Source organism: Electrophorus electricus, chromosome 17, assembly GCF_041902795.1.
Source record: "Electrophorus electricus isolate QZ-2024a chromosome 17, ASM4190279v1, whole genome shotgun sequence".
NCBI lineage: Eukaryota > Metazoa > Chordata > Actinopteri > Gymnotiformes > Gymnotidae > Electrophorus > Electrophorus electricus.
Genome location: NC_137513.1, coordinates 18,454,814 through 18,475,000, shown reverse-complemented (window position 1 = coordinate 18,475,000; position 20,187 = coordinate 18,454,814). Strand labels below are relative to the sequence as shown.

At 41.8% G+C, this 20,187-nt stretch overlaps 1 protein-coding gene across 12 annotated transcripts in view; it reads left to right on the top strand.

The window, feature by feature from the left end:
- tenm4 (teneurin transmembrane protein 4) overlaps positions 1–20,187 on the top strand; it is a 170,322-nt gene that overhangs the window by 126,288 nt on the left and 23,847 nt on the right. For 8 of the 12 annotated variants that reach the window (XM_081699661.1, XM_035534067.2, XM_081699659.1 and 5 more), the window contains 7 exons: positions 1,046–1,307; positions 5,296–5,563; positions 5,754–5,897; positions 8,891–9,140; positions 10,816–10,836; positions 14,935–15,167; positions 17,398–17,552. In XM_081699661.1, coding sequence (XP_081555787.1) covers positions 1,046–1,307; positions 5,296–5,563; positions 5,754–5,897; positions 8,891–9,140; positions 10,816–10,836; positions 14,935–15,167; positions 17,398–17,552 — 1,333 coding nt within the window. The remainder of the gene's footprint in view (positions 1–1,045; positions 1,308–5,295; positions 5,564–5,753; positions 5,898–8,890; positions 9,141–10,815; positions 10,837–14,934; positions 15,168–17,397; positions 17,553–20,187) is intronic. The other 4 variants (XM_035534072.2, XM_081699660.1, XM_081699658.1 and 1 more) reach the window with 1 other exon arrangement.

The following is a 20,187-nucleotide window of genomic DNA, read 5'->3' as shown; positions in this document are numbered from 1 at the left end:
ATAGAGAATACGGTTAGTTCCACAGTCATAGTCCAAAGAACAGAAGCAAAGGTCATAAATTGAGAAGAGCAGTCAGCGAGGCAACCAAAACAGACAGGGAGCAGACACAGAGGGCAATCCAAAAAGTAGAGCAGAAATCAAAATAACCAGGGGAAACGCACACAATACAAACGGCTCAGAAACGTAACACAGGTTCACAAGACTTCACAAAGAATACAAGACTACACAGGGTTTACAAAGACTAATGAGGACCAACAAGATACAGGCAATCAGCAGTAACAGGCATAGATACTATCAAGTGGGTGGAACACAATGAAACCAAAACAAGGGAGCACGAGGAAACAAAACCAGGAAGTAAACACACATAGTGGCATTGCTGTGGGAACCGCGACGCCAGGGAGGGGTAAACATGGCAATACAGTTTACAATGTTTAATAGTTTACAGTGTTCAGTATTTAGTATACCGGATTCAATGTTTAATATACCTTGTACAGTGTGTAGTGTACAGTGTTTAGTATACAGTGTTTAGTATACAGTGTTTAGTGTACAGAATTTAGTATACAGTGTTTAGTGCACAGTGTTTAGTGTACAGTGTTTAGTACAGTGTTTAGTGTATGGTATTTAGTATACTGTTTTTAGAGCACAGTGTTTAGTGTACAGTGTTTAATATACAGTGTTTAATGTACGGTGTTTAGTATAGTGTTTAGTGTATGGTGTTTAGCATACAGGGTTTAGTGTAGCATTGCTGAATGAAGAATAAAAGCATAATAATGTAATTGCATATTGAATCTTTCTATTTCTGTAATAGGACACGACATTTGATGTGCACTGTTTAATTAATAAGGCGACATCGGCATTTCAGGCATTCTTGAAATGCGCTCTATATTATATTGGTGTAGTGTTCTAGTATCGAGAAGCTGCTTCATGACTAAGGGTCCAAAATGAATGATCAAACTGTATTTTGATGTACAAGCAGTTAATCAAAGAAACTCTCAGTTGTGTTGTCAGATTAATACAATGTTCTCTCACTCGCTCTGTGTTGCAGCTTCGATCTGCTGTCCAATGGGGGCGTGGCCGTGGCGCTGCGTTTCGAGCGTGCCCCGTTCATTACACAGGAGCACACTCTGTGGTTGCCATGGTCGCGATTCTTCGTCATGGACACTGTCGTCATGAGGCATGAGGTCAACGACATCCCCAGCTGTGACCTCAGCAGTTTGTCGCGGCCCAGCCCAATAGTGGTGCCCGCCCCCCTGACGACGCTGTCCGGAGCCTGTTCAGAGAGGGGCGCCATTGTCCCTGAGATCCAGGTGAGCGGGGACCAAAACCTGCTCTATGTGAAACGCACAACCAGTCATCTGGTTTCACTTCAAACCCAAAATTTGTTTAGAATTAGACTGCATATATACTGAATTCTGCAGTAGCCCCCAGGCTAACATGTTCATATTGAGTAGAGCTCTGTGAACACATTTGAAATCTTTCTGTGTTTTGTGATTAGTTGTACACTTCTTGTGAGCTGTTAAGTGACTCACTGCTCTTAGTAGACACCACATCACACTGGCTTTATGTATAGCTCTGTGTAAATTCGCTGTAGCTATAGTATTTGTGCACGAGCGCGTGTGTGAGTGTGTGTGGGGGGGGGTGTTTCACACCTGCATGATTCGGCCCACCTCAGTGTTTGAAGAACCATGTTCTGGTGCACAGAGGGGTGAGGCTAGAACATCTCAAGCAGGAAAAGAGGAATTAGTCTTGCAGGTGGCAACACTGTCATGTTATCAAGCCTTCATAACTGGTTGGAGATACACTGTCCAACCAGTTTCCTGCGTGTGTGCTTTCTGAGAGCTTTTCCACAATAATGATAATTACATTTAACAGAAAACAGATGCTCGTTGAATATTTATGTCCTGGAGTTTAACATAACTAGTGACAAGCTTTTGCTGTCTTGTTGAGGAAAATGTTTTGCTGTTGTTTGTTTTTTCGAATGGTGAGAGTTGCAGGCAGTTAGGCCTTGTGTGTGTGCATAAGATGGTGTTTGTTTGAGTGTGTTTGTGCATAAGATGGTGTTTGTTTGAGTGTGTTTGTGTATGCAGATATGCCTGTATGCTTGCCACTGCGGTCAAAAATCTGTATGCAGATGTGGGTTTGTTATTAATGTGCATTTGTATGCTTTTCCACATGTTTGGGGGCAGGAAGGCCGTGGGGGGCTACATGTATTTTTGTCTGAGACTAAATGTATATGTGTGTGTGAAGAAAAGCAACAATGTCTGTAATGACAGTTTCTGCCAATCACACTCCTCAGTCAGTTCACCTCTGAGGCTAACAGTTTGAAGCTACTTTATCAAAAATTATTTCCTATTCACAGATTTTAGAAGACAAATGCTAGAATAACTAGCTAGCTAACCACATTTCATGGCATTTATTAAATAACACTTTAATAACACTTAACTAGGAGGCTAAGTCATTAGAATAGTGACTTGTTAAGTTTTTTTTTTGTTGTAAAGTAATGTGAAGTTTGATTCTGAGGTGAAAAAACTTTCCATTTTGATGTGAGTGGCTCTCTGTATAGCACTGAGTAGTTGATATGTTGCACCATGTTACTATTAGTTTAGCATCTTAACATTAGTTTAGCATGTTACCACTAGTTTAGCATCTTAACATTAGTTTAGCATGTTACTATTAGTTTAGCATCTTAACATTAGTTTAGCATGTTACCACTAGTTTAGCATCTTAACATTAGTTTAGCATGTTACCACTAGTTTAGCATCTTAACATTAGTTTAGCATGTTACCATTAGTTTAGCATCTTAACATTAGTTTAGCATGTTACCACTAGTTTAGCATCTTAACATTAGTTTAGCATGTTACCACTAGTTTAGCATCTTAACATTAGTTTAGCATGTTACCACTAGTTTAGCATCTTAACATTAGTTTAGCATGTTACCATTAGTTTAGCATCTTAACATTAGTTTAGCATGTTACTATTAGTTTAGCATCTTAACATTAGTTTAGCATGTTACTATTAGTTTAGCATCTTAACATTAGTTTAGCATGTTACCATTAGTTTAGCATCTTAACATTAGTTTAGCATGTTACCACTAGTTTAGCATCTTAACATTAGTTTAGCATGTTACTATTAGTTTAGCATGTTAACATTAGATTAGCATGTTACCATTAGTTTAGCATGTTTACATGTACGTTTACATTTATGGCATTTAGCAGACGCTCTTATCCAGAGCGACTTACAAAAGTGCTTTGTCATTTACTCATTTACACATCCTACTACAGTACAGTAGGTTAGAGTCCAGCATACCAATGAATTAGAATACTGTAGAATACAGGGATCAATGCTGATACTTAGAAGTATGAAATAAATAAGGTCTATCTGAAACAATGATAAATGGAATAAACAATAACTGCCAGAGTTTGTTAAACAACATAAACAATACCCTACAATAAGTACTAATTTAGTCTGTCAATATGGGAGCAGGGTCAGTTGTCCTTTAAACATTCTGCAAATAGATGGGTCTTCAGTCTGCCTTTGAAGACTGCAAGGGACTCTGCTGTCCGGACAGCCAGTGGGAGTTCATGTCATCATCTTGGAGCCAGGACAGAAAATAGTCTTGATGCTTTTCTTCCACGAGACCTTCCATGGTATTTCAAGCTGAGCCGTTCTTGAGGTTTGAAGTACTCGAGGTACGGATCAGGCTTTGACTATTGACCTCATGTATGAAGGGGCTGGTCCATTTTTGACTTAGGCGAGCATCAAGATTTTAAATCTGCTGTGTGCAGCTGCTGAGAGCCAATGAAGGGAGCGTAGCAGTGGAGTAACGTGTGAACTTTGGAAGATTGAAGACCAGTCGTGCTGCTGCATTCTGGACAAATTGTAGAGATTTGATGGCTCTTAGAGGAAGACCAGCAAGTAGCGAGTTGCAGTAGTCAACCTTTGAGATCACAAGAGACTGTACAAGCACCTGGTCAGCTTTCTGTGGAAGAAAGGGCCAAATCCTTCATATGTTACAAAGGAGAAATCTGCAAGACCGGGTTAGATTAGAAACATGAGATGAGAACAACAACTGGTTGTCCAAAGTTATCCCAAAGCTATGGGCAGCTTTGGATGGTGATACCAGGGAGTTCTCGAAGGAAACTGTGAGGTCATGGTAAGGATTGGGAGTACCTGGGATGAACAGAAGTTTGGTTTTACTGGGGCTGAGCTTCAAGTGGTGGGCTGTCATCCATGACATGATGTCAGTCAAGCATGCTGACATACGTCTCAAGACCTGCGTGCCAGAGGGTGGAAAAGAAAGAAATAATTGAGTGTCATCAGCATAGCAGTGGTAGGAGAAACCATGAGAAGATATTACATCACCAAGAGAACGAGTGTACAAAGAGAAGAGAAGGAGACCTAATACCGAGCCCTGTGGCACTCCAGTGGAGAGTCTGCACGGTTTGGATGTGGATCTCCATGTCACCTGATAGGACCGTCCCTCCAGATAGCACTGAAACCCTCTCCAAGCAGAGACAATCACACCATGTCTGGAGAGAGCAGAGAGAAGAATGTTGTGGTTCACTGTGTCAAAGGCTGCTGAAAGGTCTAGAAGAATCAAAACAGATGACAGTTTGACGGCTTTAGCAGCATGAAATTTCTCCGTCACTGCTAGGAGTTCCGTTTCTGTAGAAAGTTGCCAGTTTGTAGCCAGACTGATTGGGATCATGCAGCTGGTTCTGGGTGAGGAAAAGAGACAATTGATTATAAACTGCTTGTTTGACAGCTTTTGAGAGGAAACAGAGAAGTGATACCAGTCTGTAGTTGGTAATGTTGGAGCCGTCAAGTGTGGCCTTCTTGAGAATTTGTACCACACTGTTGGTTTTGAATGCAGTTGGCACGTATCCAGAAGATAAGGAGTTGTTGATGATGAAATGTTAACATTAATTTAGCATGTTAACATTAGTTTAGCTAGATGTGGGAGCCTTTTACAACTTCCAAAACATAATGCAATATTTGGAACTGTTAATTCCAACAAAAGGATTTTGTCAAAACCAAGAATGTCAGTGTTTAATAAAACCCACACAAGAAATCAAAAGATAGACTTGTGCAGGTCAGAATGCATAAAAAACATTTTCACCTTGGCGTTCTAGTCATGTACCTCTGCACACACTGAATTTTCCGTTTCCATGAAGCCATTTGAACCCTTGCATTTGAGGAAGTCCATCCCAGAACGTTTTGTTTTTCTGTAAGTAAAGTGGTTGTTAGTTTTCTGTTGTCTGATTGGCTGAAGCCTGAGTGCTTCTCTTCCTGCAGGTTGTCCAGGAGGAGGTGCGAGTCCCCGGCACACACCTGCGCCTGGCTTACCTGAGCAGCCGCTCTGCAGGCTACAAGGCTGTGCTGAGAGTCACCCTGACCCATGCTGCCATCCCCTTCAGCCTGATGAAAGTGCACCTCATGGTGGCCGTCGAGGGCCGACTCTTCAGGAAGTGGTTTGCGGCCACGCCCAGCCTCTCCTACGATTTTGTCTGGGACAAGACAGACGTCTACAGCCAGAAGGTGTATGGCCTGACCGAGGCCTTCGGTGAGCGGCCGTGAGAGTGGAAACTGACCAGGCCATTACTGTTTATAATCCTGTAATAAATTATTCCAATTCTGTTGATTTTCATTATCCGAAGCATTGTAGTAGTGTGACACTTATTCAGCTCTGTGGTCAGTTCTTTGTAGAAGTGTCTGTTTAGAGTTAGTTGACTGTGTTTCTCTCTGTTGGACAGTGTGTGTGGGCTTTGAGTACGAGTCGTGTCCTGATGTGATCCTGTGGGAGAAAAGGACAGCTGTCCTGCAGGGTTACGAGAGCACGGCATCAAACCTGGGAGGCTGGAGCATAGATAAACACCACACCCTCAACATTCAGAGTGGTGAGGTCTCTCACACTCTCTCACACAGACACACACACACACACACACACACACACACACACACGCACACGCACGCACGCACACATACATACATACACAAACACACACACATGTACACGCACACACAGACACACACACACAAAACTTTGCAATCTAGCTGTCACTTTTACAATTTTCTACCTGCCAAGAATCCTTTCAGTAACATAGTCTCTCACAGCATTGCTGATGTTCTGCTGACATGCAGCGGATATCGTATATCGTATGTCATATGTCGTATATTGTATGTCATGTCATATGTCGTACATCCTTTGTCATATGTCGTATATTGTATATGTCGTATGTCATATATCATATATTGTATGTCATATGTCATATGTTGTATATCGTATGTCATGTATCGTATATTGTATGTCATATGTCGTATATTGCTTGCCATTTGTCGTATGTTGTATGTCCTATATGTCGAATATTGTATGTTGTGTGTCATTTGTCGTATGTCGTATATTATATATGTCTTATGTTGTATGTCATATGTCGAATATTGTACGTTATATGTCATATGTTGTATGTTGTTTGCTTTTTTATGTATGTAAGAGTTCAGTTTTCATCCTATTGCTGAATTGTCTGTGAAAGGAGGGGCTGTGTGCAGACAGAGACCTTCCACCATGGAGTGGGTGGAGGGGGTCTTCTGCCTCCTCTATCGACCCTCGTCACTAGAATCAGGGATACTTACAGGCACAGCGTGTTTCTGTCCGTCCGGACACAGAGCAGTCCAGCCCTGAGAGGAGAAACCACTCATGCGCAGGAGTCCCTGTGAAGTGGACCTTCATCCAGTCTCTCATTTGATTGGTTTCTTCTCTCTCTCGCTCTCTCCGTTTCTCAGTTCAAGGCAGCTTTACTGGCGTCACTCTATTCACTCAGGTTCTGTTTTCCCATCATGCTGAACATGATAACGGTTCTGTGATAAGTGATTTGTGATAAACAAAATAATAATAAAAGTAATATAGGGACAATAAATTATATTTTATTGATAAAACAAACAACTAGATAACTGGGTAAGACCAAATCAGGACTTATAATAATGAATAGTGGATTAATAAAATATTAAATATTTTACAATATTAAATGCATAAAATATATGAATCATTATATACAGTGAGAGGTGTGGTGGGTGTACTGGTGTGTTACTCACTACCCCCCACCCCCACCCCAGGGCCTCATATCCCATTAATGAATTAGATTTGTGCAGGTCTGCCTCATTTAATCTCTTTCTCTTCCATCGCTCCATAGCGACAGGCAGCTCTGATATTACTCACAGTCAGCAGGTACTCGGTGGAGAAACCCTGCTGGAAGGGGAATGACTGAAAATCAGGTTTTACATTTGGCCAACTTACAGCCACGGTGTAGTGGAGAGAACACCAGAGAGAGTCCCTGAACACGAGACACAGTTCCTGAACACCAGAGACAGTCCCAGAACACTGTGAAGAGTCCCTGAACACCAGAGACAATCCCTGAACACTGTGAAGAGTCCCTGAGCTCTGTGAGAAGTTCCTGAACACCTGAGAGAGTCTCTGAACACCGTGAAGAGTCCCTGAACACCAGAGACAGTCCCTGAACACTGTGAAGAGTCCCTGAACACCGGAGACAATCCCTGAACACTGTGAAGAGTCCCTGAGCTCTGTGAGAAGTTCCTGAACACCTGAGAGAGTCTCTGAACACCGTGAAGAGTCCCTGAACACCAGAGACAGTCCCTGAACACTGTGAAGAGTCCCTGAACACCAGAGACAATCCCTGAACACTGTGAAGAGTCCCTGAGTTCTGTGAGAAGTTCCTGAACACCAGAGACAGTCCCTGAACACTGTGAAGAGTCCCTGAACACCGGAGACAATCCCTGAACACTGTGAAGAGTCCCTGAACATCAGAGAGAGTACCTGAATGCCAGATAGAGTACCTGAACACTGGAGAGTATCTGAACAAACTCAATACTGCAGAGATTACCTGAACATTGTGGAGAGTATCTGAACAACATGAACACTGTGGGGATTACCTGAACATGGTGGAGAGTTTTAGTAGTGACTGTTTAAGTGGTGTACATTCATAATACATACGTGGACATTAGTTTATGTACCTGCTGCACAGACACATAGGAAACGTAAAAATGCTTTACGTCTGACTTTCCTTCCATCTGTTTCCCTTCAGCCATCTTTAGCCAGACTGTGTGGAATCTCCTCTGTGTATCAGCAGGCATTCGGGTGCATTGCTAAACACAGTGGAGCCAAACAAAATTTGTGTTTATACCCCATTCTCCTCGACTCAGTTATGCCACTGCTCCACTACAGAACGAATCTTAAATATAAACTGAATATTCTGAAAAGAAATAAAACTACTGAATGAATTAAATACCCTGACTGGGCAACTTGCCATTTGGACAGCATGATATATAAAATGTGTTTTATTAATGGTTTTTATGCCATAGCTAGTTTGTCATCTAACCATAACCCAGACCTGTTGTGTTAGGGTTAGGATTAGGATTAGGATTAGGGTTAAGGCTAGGATTAACCATAACCCAGGTCTGTTGTGTTAGGGTTAAGATTGGGATTAGGATGATGGTTAAGGCTAGGATTAACCATAACCCAGGTCTGTTGTGTTAGGGTTAAGATTGGGATTAGGATTATGGTTAAGGCTAGGATTAACCATAACCCAGGTCTGTTGTGTTAGGGTTAGGATTGGGTTTAGGATTATGGTTAAAGTTAAGATTAACCATAACCCAGGTCTGTTGTGTTAGGGTTAATATTGGGATTAGGATTATGGTTAAGGCTAGGATTAACCATAACCCAGGTCTGTTGTGTTAGGGTTAGGATTGGGTTTAGGATTATGGTTAAGGCTAAGATTAACCATAACCCAGGTCTGTTGTGTTAGGGTTAGGATTGGGTTTAGGATTATTGTTAAGGCTAAGATTAACCATAACTCAGGTCTGTTGTTGTCTCCCACAGGCATCCTACACAAGGGCAATGGCGAGAATGTCTTCATTACCCAGCAGCCCCCAATCATTGGGAGCATCATGGGTAATGGGCGGCGGCGCAGTATTTCCTGTCCGAGCTGTAATGGCCTGGCTGATGGGAATAAACTGTTAGCGCCTGTGGCTTTGGCCTGTGGCCCCGATGGCAGCTTGTTTGTGGGCGACTTCAACTATATCCGCCGAATCTTCACCACGGGAAATGTCACGAGTGTACTGGAACTCAGGTAGTCCTGTGTGTTTATACACACACACACACACACACACACACACACTGTTAGGTCCTGCAAAAGCAGTGTTGGACCCTTTGGGTTTTACTTTCATTTAAATGGGAGTCCCAGACCCAAAACGCCAGGCTGCTACAGGTGAGCGAGAGCGCTGGAGAAATCACGTCCACACACTCTAAACAACACACAGCTCACAGCAGGCCCACAAAGGCTCACAACAGCCCAAAAAATCTGTCAGAGGAAAACAAATAGACAATGGTGCCATTACCTGTATGTTTACATTTATCTCTTTCTCATACTGTCTAATCAGTAAAACTATAAAAACAACATATCTTTGTTCTAGTTTTGAAATAGATAGTTAATAGTTAATTAGTCTTAGTCTTTATTATCATTGCATGTACTGAACACACCGCATGCACTGAACTGGTGCTGGCAGTGATGGGTGAAGGGGTGAGGGGTGAGGAGGTGATGAGTGCAGGAGTGAGTAGGTGAGGGGGGAGGGGGGTGAGGAGGACATTCTTGTGTATAATCTGAATGAACTGAACGTTTTCCTGTTGACACCAACACTACTGTCATGTTATTGTTATCCTATATCCTATTATGTTATCGTTATACTGTAAACACTAACATTGCTATCATCTTATCATTATCCTGTTAACACTAACATTGCTATCATGTTATCATTATACTGTAAACACCAACACTATCATGTTATCGTTATACTGTAAACACCAACACTGCTATCATATTATCGTTATACTGTAAACACTAACACTATCATGTTAGCGTTATACTGTAAACACTAACATTGCTATCATCTTATCATTATCCTGTTAACACTAACATTGCGATCATGTTATCATTATACTGTAAACAACAACACTATCATGTTATCGTTATACTGTAAACACCAACACTGCTATCATATTATCATTATACTGTAAACACTAACACTATCATCTTATCGTTATCCTGTTAACACTAACACTGCTATCATGTTATCGTTATACTGTGAACAACAACACTCATGTTATTGTTATACTGTAAACAACAACACTATCATGTTATCGTTATACTGTAAACACTAACATTGCTATCATGTTATCGTTATACTATTAACACTAACACTGCTATCATGTTATCGTTATACTGTAAACAACAACACTATCATGTTATAGTTATACTGTAAACACTAACACTGCTATCATGTTATCGTTATACTGTTAACACCAACACTGCTATCATGTTATCGTTATACTGTAAACACTAACACTATTATGTTATCATTATACTGTAAACACTAACACTGCTATCATGTTATCGTTATACTGTAAACACCAACACTATCATGTTATCGTTATACTGTAAACACCAACATTATCATGTTATTGTTACACTGTAAACACTAACACTGCTATCATGTTATCGTTATACTGTGAACACTAACACTATCGTTAGCGTTATACTGTAAACACTAACATTGCTATCATATTATCGTTATCCTGTTAACACTAACACTGCTATCATGTTATCCTTATACTGTAAACACCAACACTATCATGTTATCTTTATACTGTAAACACTTACATTGCTATCATCTTATCTTTATCCTGTTAACACTAACATTGCTAACCCCCTTCTGTTTTTCCCCCACTCTTCTAATTGAACCATACAGAAATAAAGATTTCAGACACAGGTAAGGGATTCTAAAGGATCAATACTTCATTCAAACTTCACTATTTGATCTAAATACCACATTGTTCAAGAGCCATGATGCTATGTAGTTAATGCCAAAATATGACATGTGAATGGATGACATGTATTGAGACTGTTGTCTGAGCATCTTGACCAAGCCTTGGATTCAGTGTTGAAAAGGGCAGTGTTATCACGATCCTGTGATGGAGAACGAGGATGAGAGCCAGTTTGATACTGTGATGTAATGTGCTGCCCTGTTACAGTCATATAGTAAAGAAAACATTTGCCAAAAGACCACTGCTGTGGTGTGGGAGAGTGTCAGGCTCGTCAGAGCAAATGTCAGATAGTTAGATGGAACAGCAATGGGGGGGTGTCAGAATTAGCATATGCTCGGTTTTAGGTATACACTATTTCAGGACTGACATACGCTCTGTTTCAGGACTGACATACGCTCTGTTTCAGGACTGACATACGCTCTGTTTCAGGACTGACATACGCTCTGTTTCAGGACTGACATGCGCTCTGTTTCAGGACTGACATACGCTCTGTTTCAGCGCTGACACGCTGTTGCAGGACTTTAAATTTGCCCCTCTCCTGCTATCTTCGTCTGCTCTCCTTCACCCAACATCACCACCCCCTCTTCTGCCATCACTGCCCTCTTCCATATAGCTCAGAGACAAATTATGCACCTGACCGCTTTCCAGTATACAATTCATTAGCAGGGTTTGATATCAAAAATTAAGTTTGTCATCAGTAATGCTCTGAACTACAAATTGAAAATCTGAGCTTAAAAGTACTGCAGAATTGATGTGTGCAAAAGCATGCGTTTGTGAGTGTACGCGTGTGCGAGTGTGTGTGGGTGTGTGTGTGTGTGTGTGTGTGTGTTCAGTGACCCCCAATAAGCTGCCCCTCCTGTGTCAGAGCTACTCCCTCCATCATCAGACCAACCCACAGCGAAATCCAATTATCTCCTGAAGGGGCTGTAGTGGAGGAACAGAGTGTGTGAAGGTCAGGATGAACTCCTCACACCAGAGAGCAGGAGCCAGTGGTGATGTAGCATCTAAGTCTGCAGGGCGCTAGAAGAATCTTCCACTCCTGCTCCACCCATGACTCCCTACACCCTGCCTACTGCCCGCCCACAGCTGCCACACCACAGTTCCAATCACTGTCTTTGGCGCCTTCCCCTCAGTGCCTAACAGAGGTTACTGCTCAGACCTGGCAGTCTGCTCAACAGTCTGCTGCTTCTGTTTCCAGGTGAACAGCAGACAGTCAGTAACAACTGTGTGTGTTAGGGGTGTGTTAGGAGTGTGGGGTGTTTTAGGGGGTGTGGTAGGAGTGTGGGGTGTGCTAGGGAGCATGTTTGGAGTGTGGGGTGTGGTTATGTTATGTTATGTTATGTTATGTTATAGACACACGCAGCCTGACACTGTGGTTATGTTATAGACACACGCAGCCTGACACTGTGGTTGTGTGTTATAGACACACACAAACGGACACTGTGGTTTTGTGTTATAGACACACAGACTGACACTGTGGTTTTGTTATAGACACACACAGACTGACACTGTGGTTTTGTTATAGACACACACTGCCTGACACTGTGGTTATGTTATAGACACACACTGCCTGACACTGTGGTTATGTTATAGACACACACTGCCTGACACTGTGGTTATGTTATAGACACACACTGCCTGACACTGTGGTTATGTTATAGACACACACTGCCTGACACTGTGGTTATGTTATAGACACACACTGCCTGACACTGTGGTTATGTTATAGACACACACTGCCTGACACTGTGGTTATGTTATAGACACACACTGCCTGACACTGTGGTTATGTTATAGACACACACTGCCTGACACTGTGGTTATGTTATAGACACACACTGCCTGACACTGTGGTTATGTTATAGACACACACTGCCTGACACTGGTTATGTTTGTAACGGTGAGCGGTGAGGAGGCAGACATGTGCGGAGAAAAGCGAGATTTATTCAGGGCAAATCCAGAATCAGAGTCGGTATAACGGTCCAAGGTCATAGAGCCAACACGGAGAGCACAGGGATACATGATTAAACAAAGAAACAAACGAAGACAAATAGGGGAAGTAGGCTATAACAAAGGCTAGGAAACACGAAGGCACGGAGTACAAAGAAACAACCATTAGAATAAACATACATTCAATGAACAGCCACAACCAAGGCACACAACAAGATTTAAATACATGAACCAAAGGTAGAAACAAGGGGACAGGTGCAAGCAATCAAACGAGGGGTGGAGAAAACGAAACTAAGGCATGGAACCAAAACACACACGACAGGGAAACCACAGAAGCTGAAACCAGGGAGGGACTAATCATGACACTGTTATAGAGACGCACTGCCTGACACTGTGGTTATGTTATAGACACACACAGCCGGACACTGTGGTTATGTTATAGACACACACAGCCGGACACTGTGGTTATGTTATAGGCGCACTGCCTGACACTGTGGTTATGTTATAGACACACACAGCCGGACACTGTGGTTATGTTATAGACACGCACAGCCGGACACTGTGGTTATGTTATAGACACACACAGCCGGACACTGTGGTTATGTTATAGACACACACAGCCGGACACTGTGGTTATGTTATAGACACACACAGCCGGACACTGTTTATGTTATAGACACACACAGCCGGACACTGTTTGTTATAGACACACACAGCCGGACACTGTGGTTTTGTTATAGACACACACAGCCGGACACTGTGGTTATGTTATAGACACACTGCCTGACACTTTGGTTATGTTGCCACACTGTTTCACAAGCACAGAGATGTTGTTTTCTCTTCCTGTATAACAGTGACGAGCTCCAATAAGGAAGCACTGAGACATCCTGTGTGCTGATATGTGCCTGCTTTTACAGATTAACATCCAACCACCATCGTCATCGCCGCATGCCTCTCACTTTGTTCCCTCAATGTAAAAACACAAACTTTTCCTTTAATGGAGAATCAAAACAATTCTTGGTTCAAAAAGCTGAATGTGTTCTTAGTGAAGAAAGTCCCTCTGATGACGGAACAGATGCAGGGAACCGTGTCAAGTACTCTCTCTTAAATAAGGTCCATATCTATTGACATACCCAGCAGTGTGCTGCAATTAGTCACCTTGTGATTTCCAGAATTATAGTACAGGTGCGTTTCCTCTTATTTGATTACTTTGCAGAGGGGAGTCCAGCAAGCAGGCTCCTGCCTGAAGTGTGTGTGCTCAAGCAGGTGGCTTCTCCACTCCTGCGTGATTGGAGCTGTTTTGTCAGACGGTGATATTGTGAGCTCCCTGGGCGTGTGTGAGGGATGTCTGTGTCACCCTGACTGGTGCATAATGTGCTGTTTGCTGAGAGCTGAGCCATTTCTGTTGGAGAATGTATCATGTTTTTAGATATCATCCTCAGACTAAATCTCTCTCTCTAAGAACACCCCCTCCGCCAGGTTGGCTAAACACTGACAGCACATTAGATGCCTGGAGGTTACCAGCCACGGGCCCTACGTCCATGCTGAATGCTGGACGCATCACTTGCGTGTCTTTGGGAGCTGACACAGTGGAACATAAGTGGTTTTAGATTTTGATTATAAGAAGTACATTCATATCCCAGCTGTTACACATGTTGTGAACGAGGGCCCAACTGTTCCCCAGGGAATGTGTCTGAGAGTGAAACTGGTCCTTCACTGCTACATTATGCCCATTTAGAGAATTTCCTTCAAATCTGCTTCAGATCATCAGACATACTCATCACATACTCATCCCATACTCACATACTCATCACACACTCATCCCATACTTACACACTCATCACACACTTACACGCTCATCACACACTCATCCCATACTCGCATACTCATCCCATACTCGCATACTCATCCCATACCGGCACACTCATCACATGCTCGCACACTCATCACATGCTCATCCCACGATCACATACTCATCCCATACTCAGCAGATACTCACACACTCATCACATACTCACATACTCATCCCATAATCACATCTTATCTTACATTCTCACATGTATATTCTAAGATTTGCCCCTGTCTCTTTGCAGTAACAGTCCTGCACATAAATACTACCTGGCTACGAGTCCGGTGTCTGGGGTTCTCTACCTGTCGGATACCAGCAGCAGAAAGGTGTTTAAAGTGAAGTCCCTGAACACTGTGAAGGATGTAGCTAAGAACCTGGAGCTGGTTGCAGGAACAGGAGACCAGTGTCTCCCCTACGACGAGACCCGCTGTGGGGATGGCGGCAAGGCAGTAGAAGCTACCCTCACCAACCCCCGAGGTAAGAACCCAGATCTGTGCGTAATCTAATCTAACGCAGCCTAACGTAATACAGCCTAATTTAACACCAACGATCTATCCAGTTCATGTGGTCCAGGAGCTCCAGAGTTCTGCGTGGGCCAGGGTAGTGTGTGTTGAACTGGGTTGAACTGGTCTCACACCTAGAGATTAGACATGTTCCAACCAGAAGAAATCAATACCTTTATTTGTTTTTGATTAATCAGAATTTCAATCATGCTATGTTTGATGGGTTAGTGTGAAAAATACTGATCTTGTTTTATCTTTGTCTTTTATCTCGATCTTTAAATGTATTCATTATTCTTCATTCCTTTGTTAACTTTAAAAACGAAGATTTTCACCTTTAAACTAAAGGGGGCACATGCTGTTTTGAACATAGCACACTGTCCCTAGCAAGCTTTGTGTTTCTCTCAGAAATCCTAAAAGTCACTATTAAACATATTCCCTTTTAATCTGAAGCAGATCTTCATCATTGAAAAAACTTTTAGCGTGTGTACTGATGTTAGCGTGTTTGATATGTAGAGCTGGATTATCACTCATTTCTCCATTTCCAGAAATGCAAGCGTAACACTCTACTCTCTCCCAGGTTTTAGGATGGTCATTGCACAGACTTTGTGTTGTTAATGCTCATGAAAGAAATTGAACATTCTCAACAAAAGCCTTTGATTAGAGCCTCAGTGCCTCAGTGGGGCAAGCCTCTCTGACTGCTGTGTTCACTCACACAGCCTCATGCCTTCTTTCTCTTCATTATGCTTCCACCCCTCTCTCTCTCCTCCCCTTCCTCTGCATGCTCCCTAGTAATAATGAATTCACACGGACGTCTCATTTGTCTGGGGACATTCTCCTGAGTGTGATAGTCCTTCATTCCTTCCCGCAGTATTTCTGAAGCTCAATAGTTAATAAAAATAGCAAATCTGTGTAATGGTTATCGGGTTTGGACCCTGAAGTCGTTGCTTTTGTTTGTGGTACTGACTCTTCATTTAATTATCGATCACTCTGGATTAGTGTAAAATTGATCCAAAGCAACACAGTCAGCTTTTAATTGGTGTTATGTTGAATGCAAAACAGGGACTGAAATGTGTTTTCTTTCTCTAATCTTCTGCTACAGGCATTAAACATTACACAGTACACATTACACAGTACACAGTACACATTAAATATGACACATTAAATATTACACATTACACAGTACACATTAAACTTTACACAGTACACATTACACAGTACACATTAAACTTTACACAGTACACAGTACACATTAAACTTTACACAGTACACATCACACAGTACACATTAAATATTACACATTACACAGTACACATTACACAGTACACATTAAACTTTACACATTACACAGTACACATTAAACTTTACACAGTACACATTAACCTTTACACAGTACACATCACACGGTACACATTAAACTTTACACAGTACACATCACACAGTACACATTAAACTTTACACATTACACAGTACACATTACACAGTACACATTAAACTTTACACAGTACACAGTACACATTACACAGTACACATTAAACATTACACATTACACAGTACACATTAAACATTACACATTACACAGTACACATACATTAAAATTACACAGTACACAGTGCACATTACACAGTACACAGTACACATTAAACTTTACACAGTACACATTAACCTTTATACAGTACACATCACACGGTACACATTAAACTTTACACAGTACAGATCACACAGTACACATTAAACTTTACACATTACACAGTACACATTACACAGTACACATTAAACTTTACACAGTACACATTACACAGTACACATTAAACATTACACATTACACAGTACACATTAAACATTACACATTACACAGTACACATACATTAAAATTACACAGTACACAGTGCACATTACACATTACACAGTACACATTAAGCAGTACACAGTACACATTGTACATTAAACATTACACAGTACACAGTACACAGTGCACATTACACAGTACACATTAAACATTACACAGTACACAGTGCACATTACACAGTACACATTGCACATTAAACATTACACAGTACACAGTACACAGTACACAGTGCACATTACACAGTACACATTACACATTAAACATTACACAGTACAAATTACTCTTAAACATACTCTTACACATTACTCGTAAACATTACTCTTACACATTACTCTTTACAAATTACTTTTTGCTGTAGGTATTACAGTGGACAAGTATGGAATTGTCTTCTTTGTGGATGGCACCATGATCCGCCGAATCGATCAGAATGGCATTATCTCAACATTGCTGGGCTTCAACGACTTGACCTCAGCACGACCCTTGAGCTGCGATTCTGTAATGGACATCTCTCAGGTGTGTGTGTATGCATGTTCCAACATACTGTCGGGAGTGTGTGGAGAAGTCCTGCATGCTATAGTGGAGCTACATATCCCACAAAGCACCAGTGTTGGTCTACAGCCACGGGCCTGAGACAGCTGGAACCTGTACTGTTAACACTCAGTCTACTGAAACACTACTAAAACACTGCTCAAACACTCAACTTCTAACCCTTTCTGTAAAATACAACCTCTGGCATCTGAGGAACTACACACATGCACATCCATAGACACAAGCATATACACATGCACACACGAGCCCACACATGGGCACACACACACAAATACACATACGTATATTTACTTACAAAAAATAAAACTACTCTTTTTTACACAGAGTCTCTTGCAAACACTCAAATGCACAAACAGCAATGTACTTACAATCACAGGCACAGACCCGTTCACATTCACAGTAGAGCTCCTGTAATGATGACGAGTCACACTCCCCCCTGCTGGAGACACTCACGCAATAAAATCATCTATTAAAAATGCACGTGCAGCACAATGTTCACTCCTTTAACACCCCTCCAGAATCATTTAAGCCAGCTGCCTCACTCCTCCGCACCCTTCCAGAACCTTCCAGCACCCAGCCTGCCCTCTTACCGCAGTTCAACATACATGTTTTGATTATCTTCAGACTTCTCATGGTTAGGTAAATGTATTAATTTGCAGTGGTTTATGTTTGTGGTATGCCTGCTTTCTGTGGCCCGTCTGGATTAACTGTGCTCCTCATCCTCAACCTGCTGGTCTGTATTCGTGATGTGCTGGTGTGTGTTGCTGACCTGCTGGCCATGTTGGTGTTCATATGTATTCTCCTCACACCACCCAGCCTGCTGTGTATGGAAACGAGCACTGCAGTGCAGTGCCAGCAGCCGTGTGAAACGCAGGAGTTTGTTTATTTATGTTCTATTCATCACTGCTGAAATGCCTCAGCAGTGATTAAGTCTGCAATGGAACAGCAACACCTCATACACACACTGCAACCCCCACTGTGCACAAAACGGTAAAAGAAAATCTATTTTTTGGGAAAGGCTTCTTAGAACGTATTTTTACTTGAAGAGAGAAGACATGAAACTGATCGACGCACTTGTGACACACGTCTTTAAACCATAGAGATGATCCTTTGCCTCATGTTGTGCATTTAATTGTGATTGACAGCTCTAAGACAGTAAAGCTTAAAGAGCCAATCTACACACCAAAAATAGATTTCTGGTTAAGGACAAGGTCAGATCCATGCGTGTGTTTGGGGGTGGCTGGGTATGTATCTGTACACACACACACACACACTCTCACATACTCTGTGTATAGTATGTATGTACACACTCTACACTCTATAGTATGTGCACACACTACTTCACGTGCACACTTACACACACTCACACTTATTCTTGTAAAATGTTTAGCCAGATCTGTTGACAAGATTTAGGTTTTAAGGAATGGAAGCTTCCCACTCTTCCCATGCCGTGTGGAGCTCAGAGCTGTGATGGAATTTATTACATAAAAGCTGGTTCTTTCCTAACACATCTACACACACTGGAAAAGGGAGTTGCATGGGAGGGGTGTCTGTGTCTGTGTGTGTGTGTGTGTGTGTGTGTGTGTGTGTGTGTGTGTGTGTGTGTGTGTGTCTGTGTGTGTGTGTGTGTGTGTGTGCGTCTGTGTGTGTGTGTGTGTGTGTGTGTGTGTGTGTCTGTGTCTGTGTCTGTGTGTGTGTGTGTGTGTGTGTGTGTGTGTCTGTGTGTGTGTGTGTGTGTGTGTGTGTGTGTGTGTGTGTAGCTGAGAGGATATGTCATTACCAAATCACTCACAATAACCAGTTTGTGTGCTTTAGCCTAGGTCGAGGGGATGTATCATTACCAAATCATTCACAATAACCATCCCAGAGGGGAATTCTGCTATTTGGACCTAATATTATCATGACATTAGTGTGACCTGTGACACTTTTAAACAAAAATAAATAATCCAAATGTATCTAAAACAAACAAAAAATCCATAAGGCCTCAGATCTAAAAACATGCTGTACATTCAAAGTGATTTACAAATAATATATCAGTGTACTTCCAGGAAATAATGACTTGAAGATCTGTGACACATTACTACCCACAACACTGAAAATGTAAAATGGTCCTAGTCAGGTTATAATAATATTGACATTGGGACCTTTCTCATGTGTTTCCAGACGTTGGAAATGATTGAGTCTTCATTATCAGGAAATTAGTTTTAAAGCAATGTCATGGTGTTGTACTGTCTATAGAAGCATGTGAAATGTAATGTCTGAGTTCTGTCTTAGGAAAAAAGAGTATTTTACATTTTGAAGCATTCAAAAAATAAATTTGAGAAAAATCCTTTGTCAAATTGACCAAGTTGATTGATTGTTGATATTGTGACTGCATTCAATGTTGTGGAATTTGTGATCACTTTCAGTGAAGCTGGTATTAATGTTATTTTCCTGAGATTGCTACTCGTGCCCAAGTTATCCTGAGAGTGTTTAGGTAAAACCTGCGGTGCTTCCCTCCATCTGTACCAGGTCATCTCAGAGTGAGAGAGGAATCGCACTGCAAACCGCGAGATGCCGGGTGGCTGTTTTATTCTCGCTAGTCTGTGAAAAATGGATG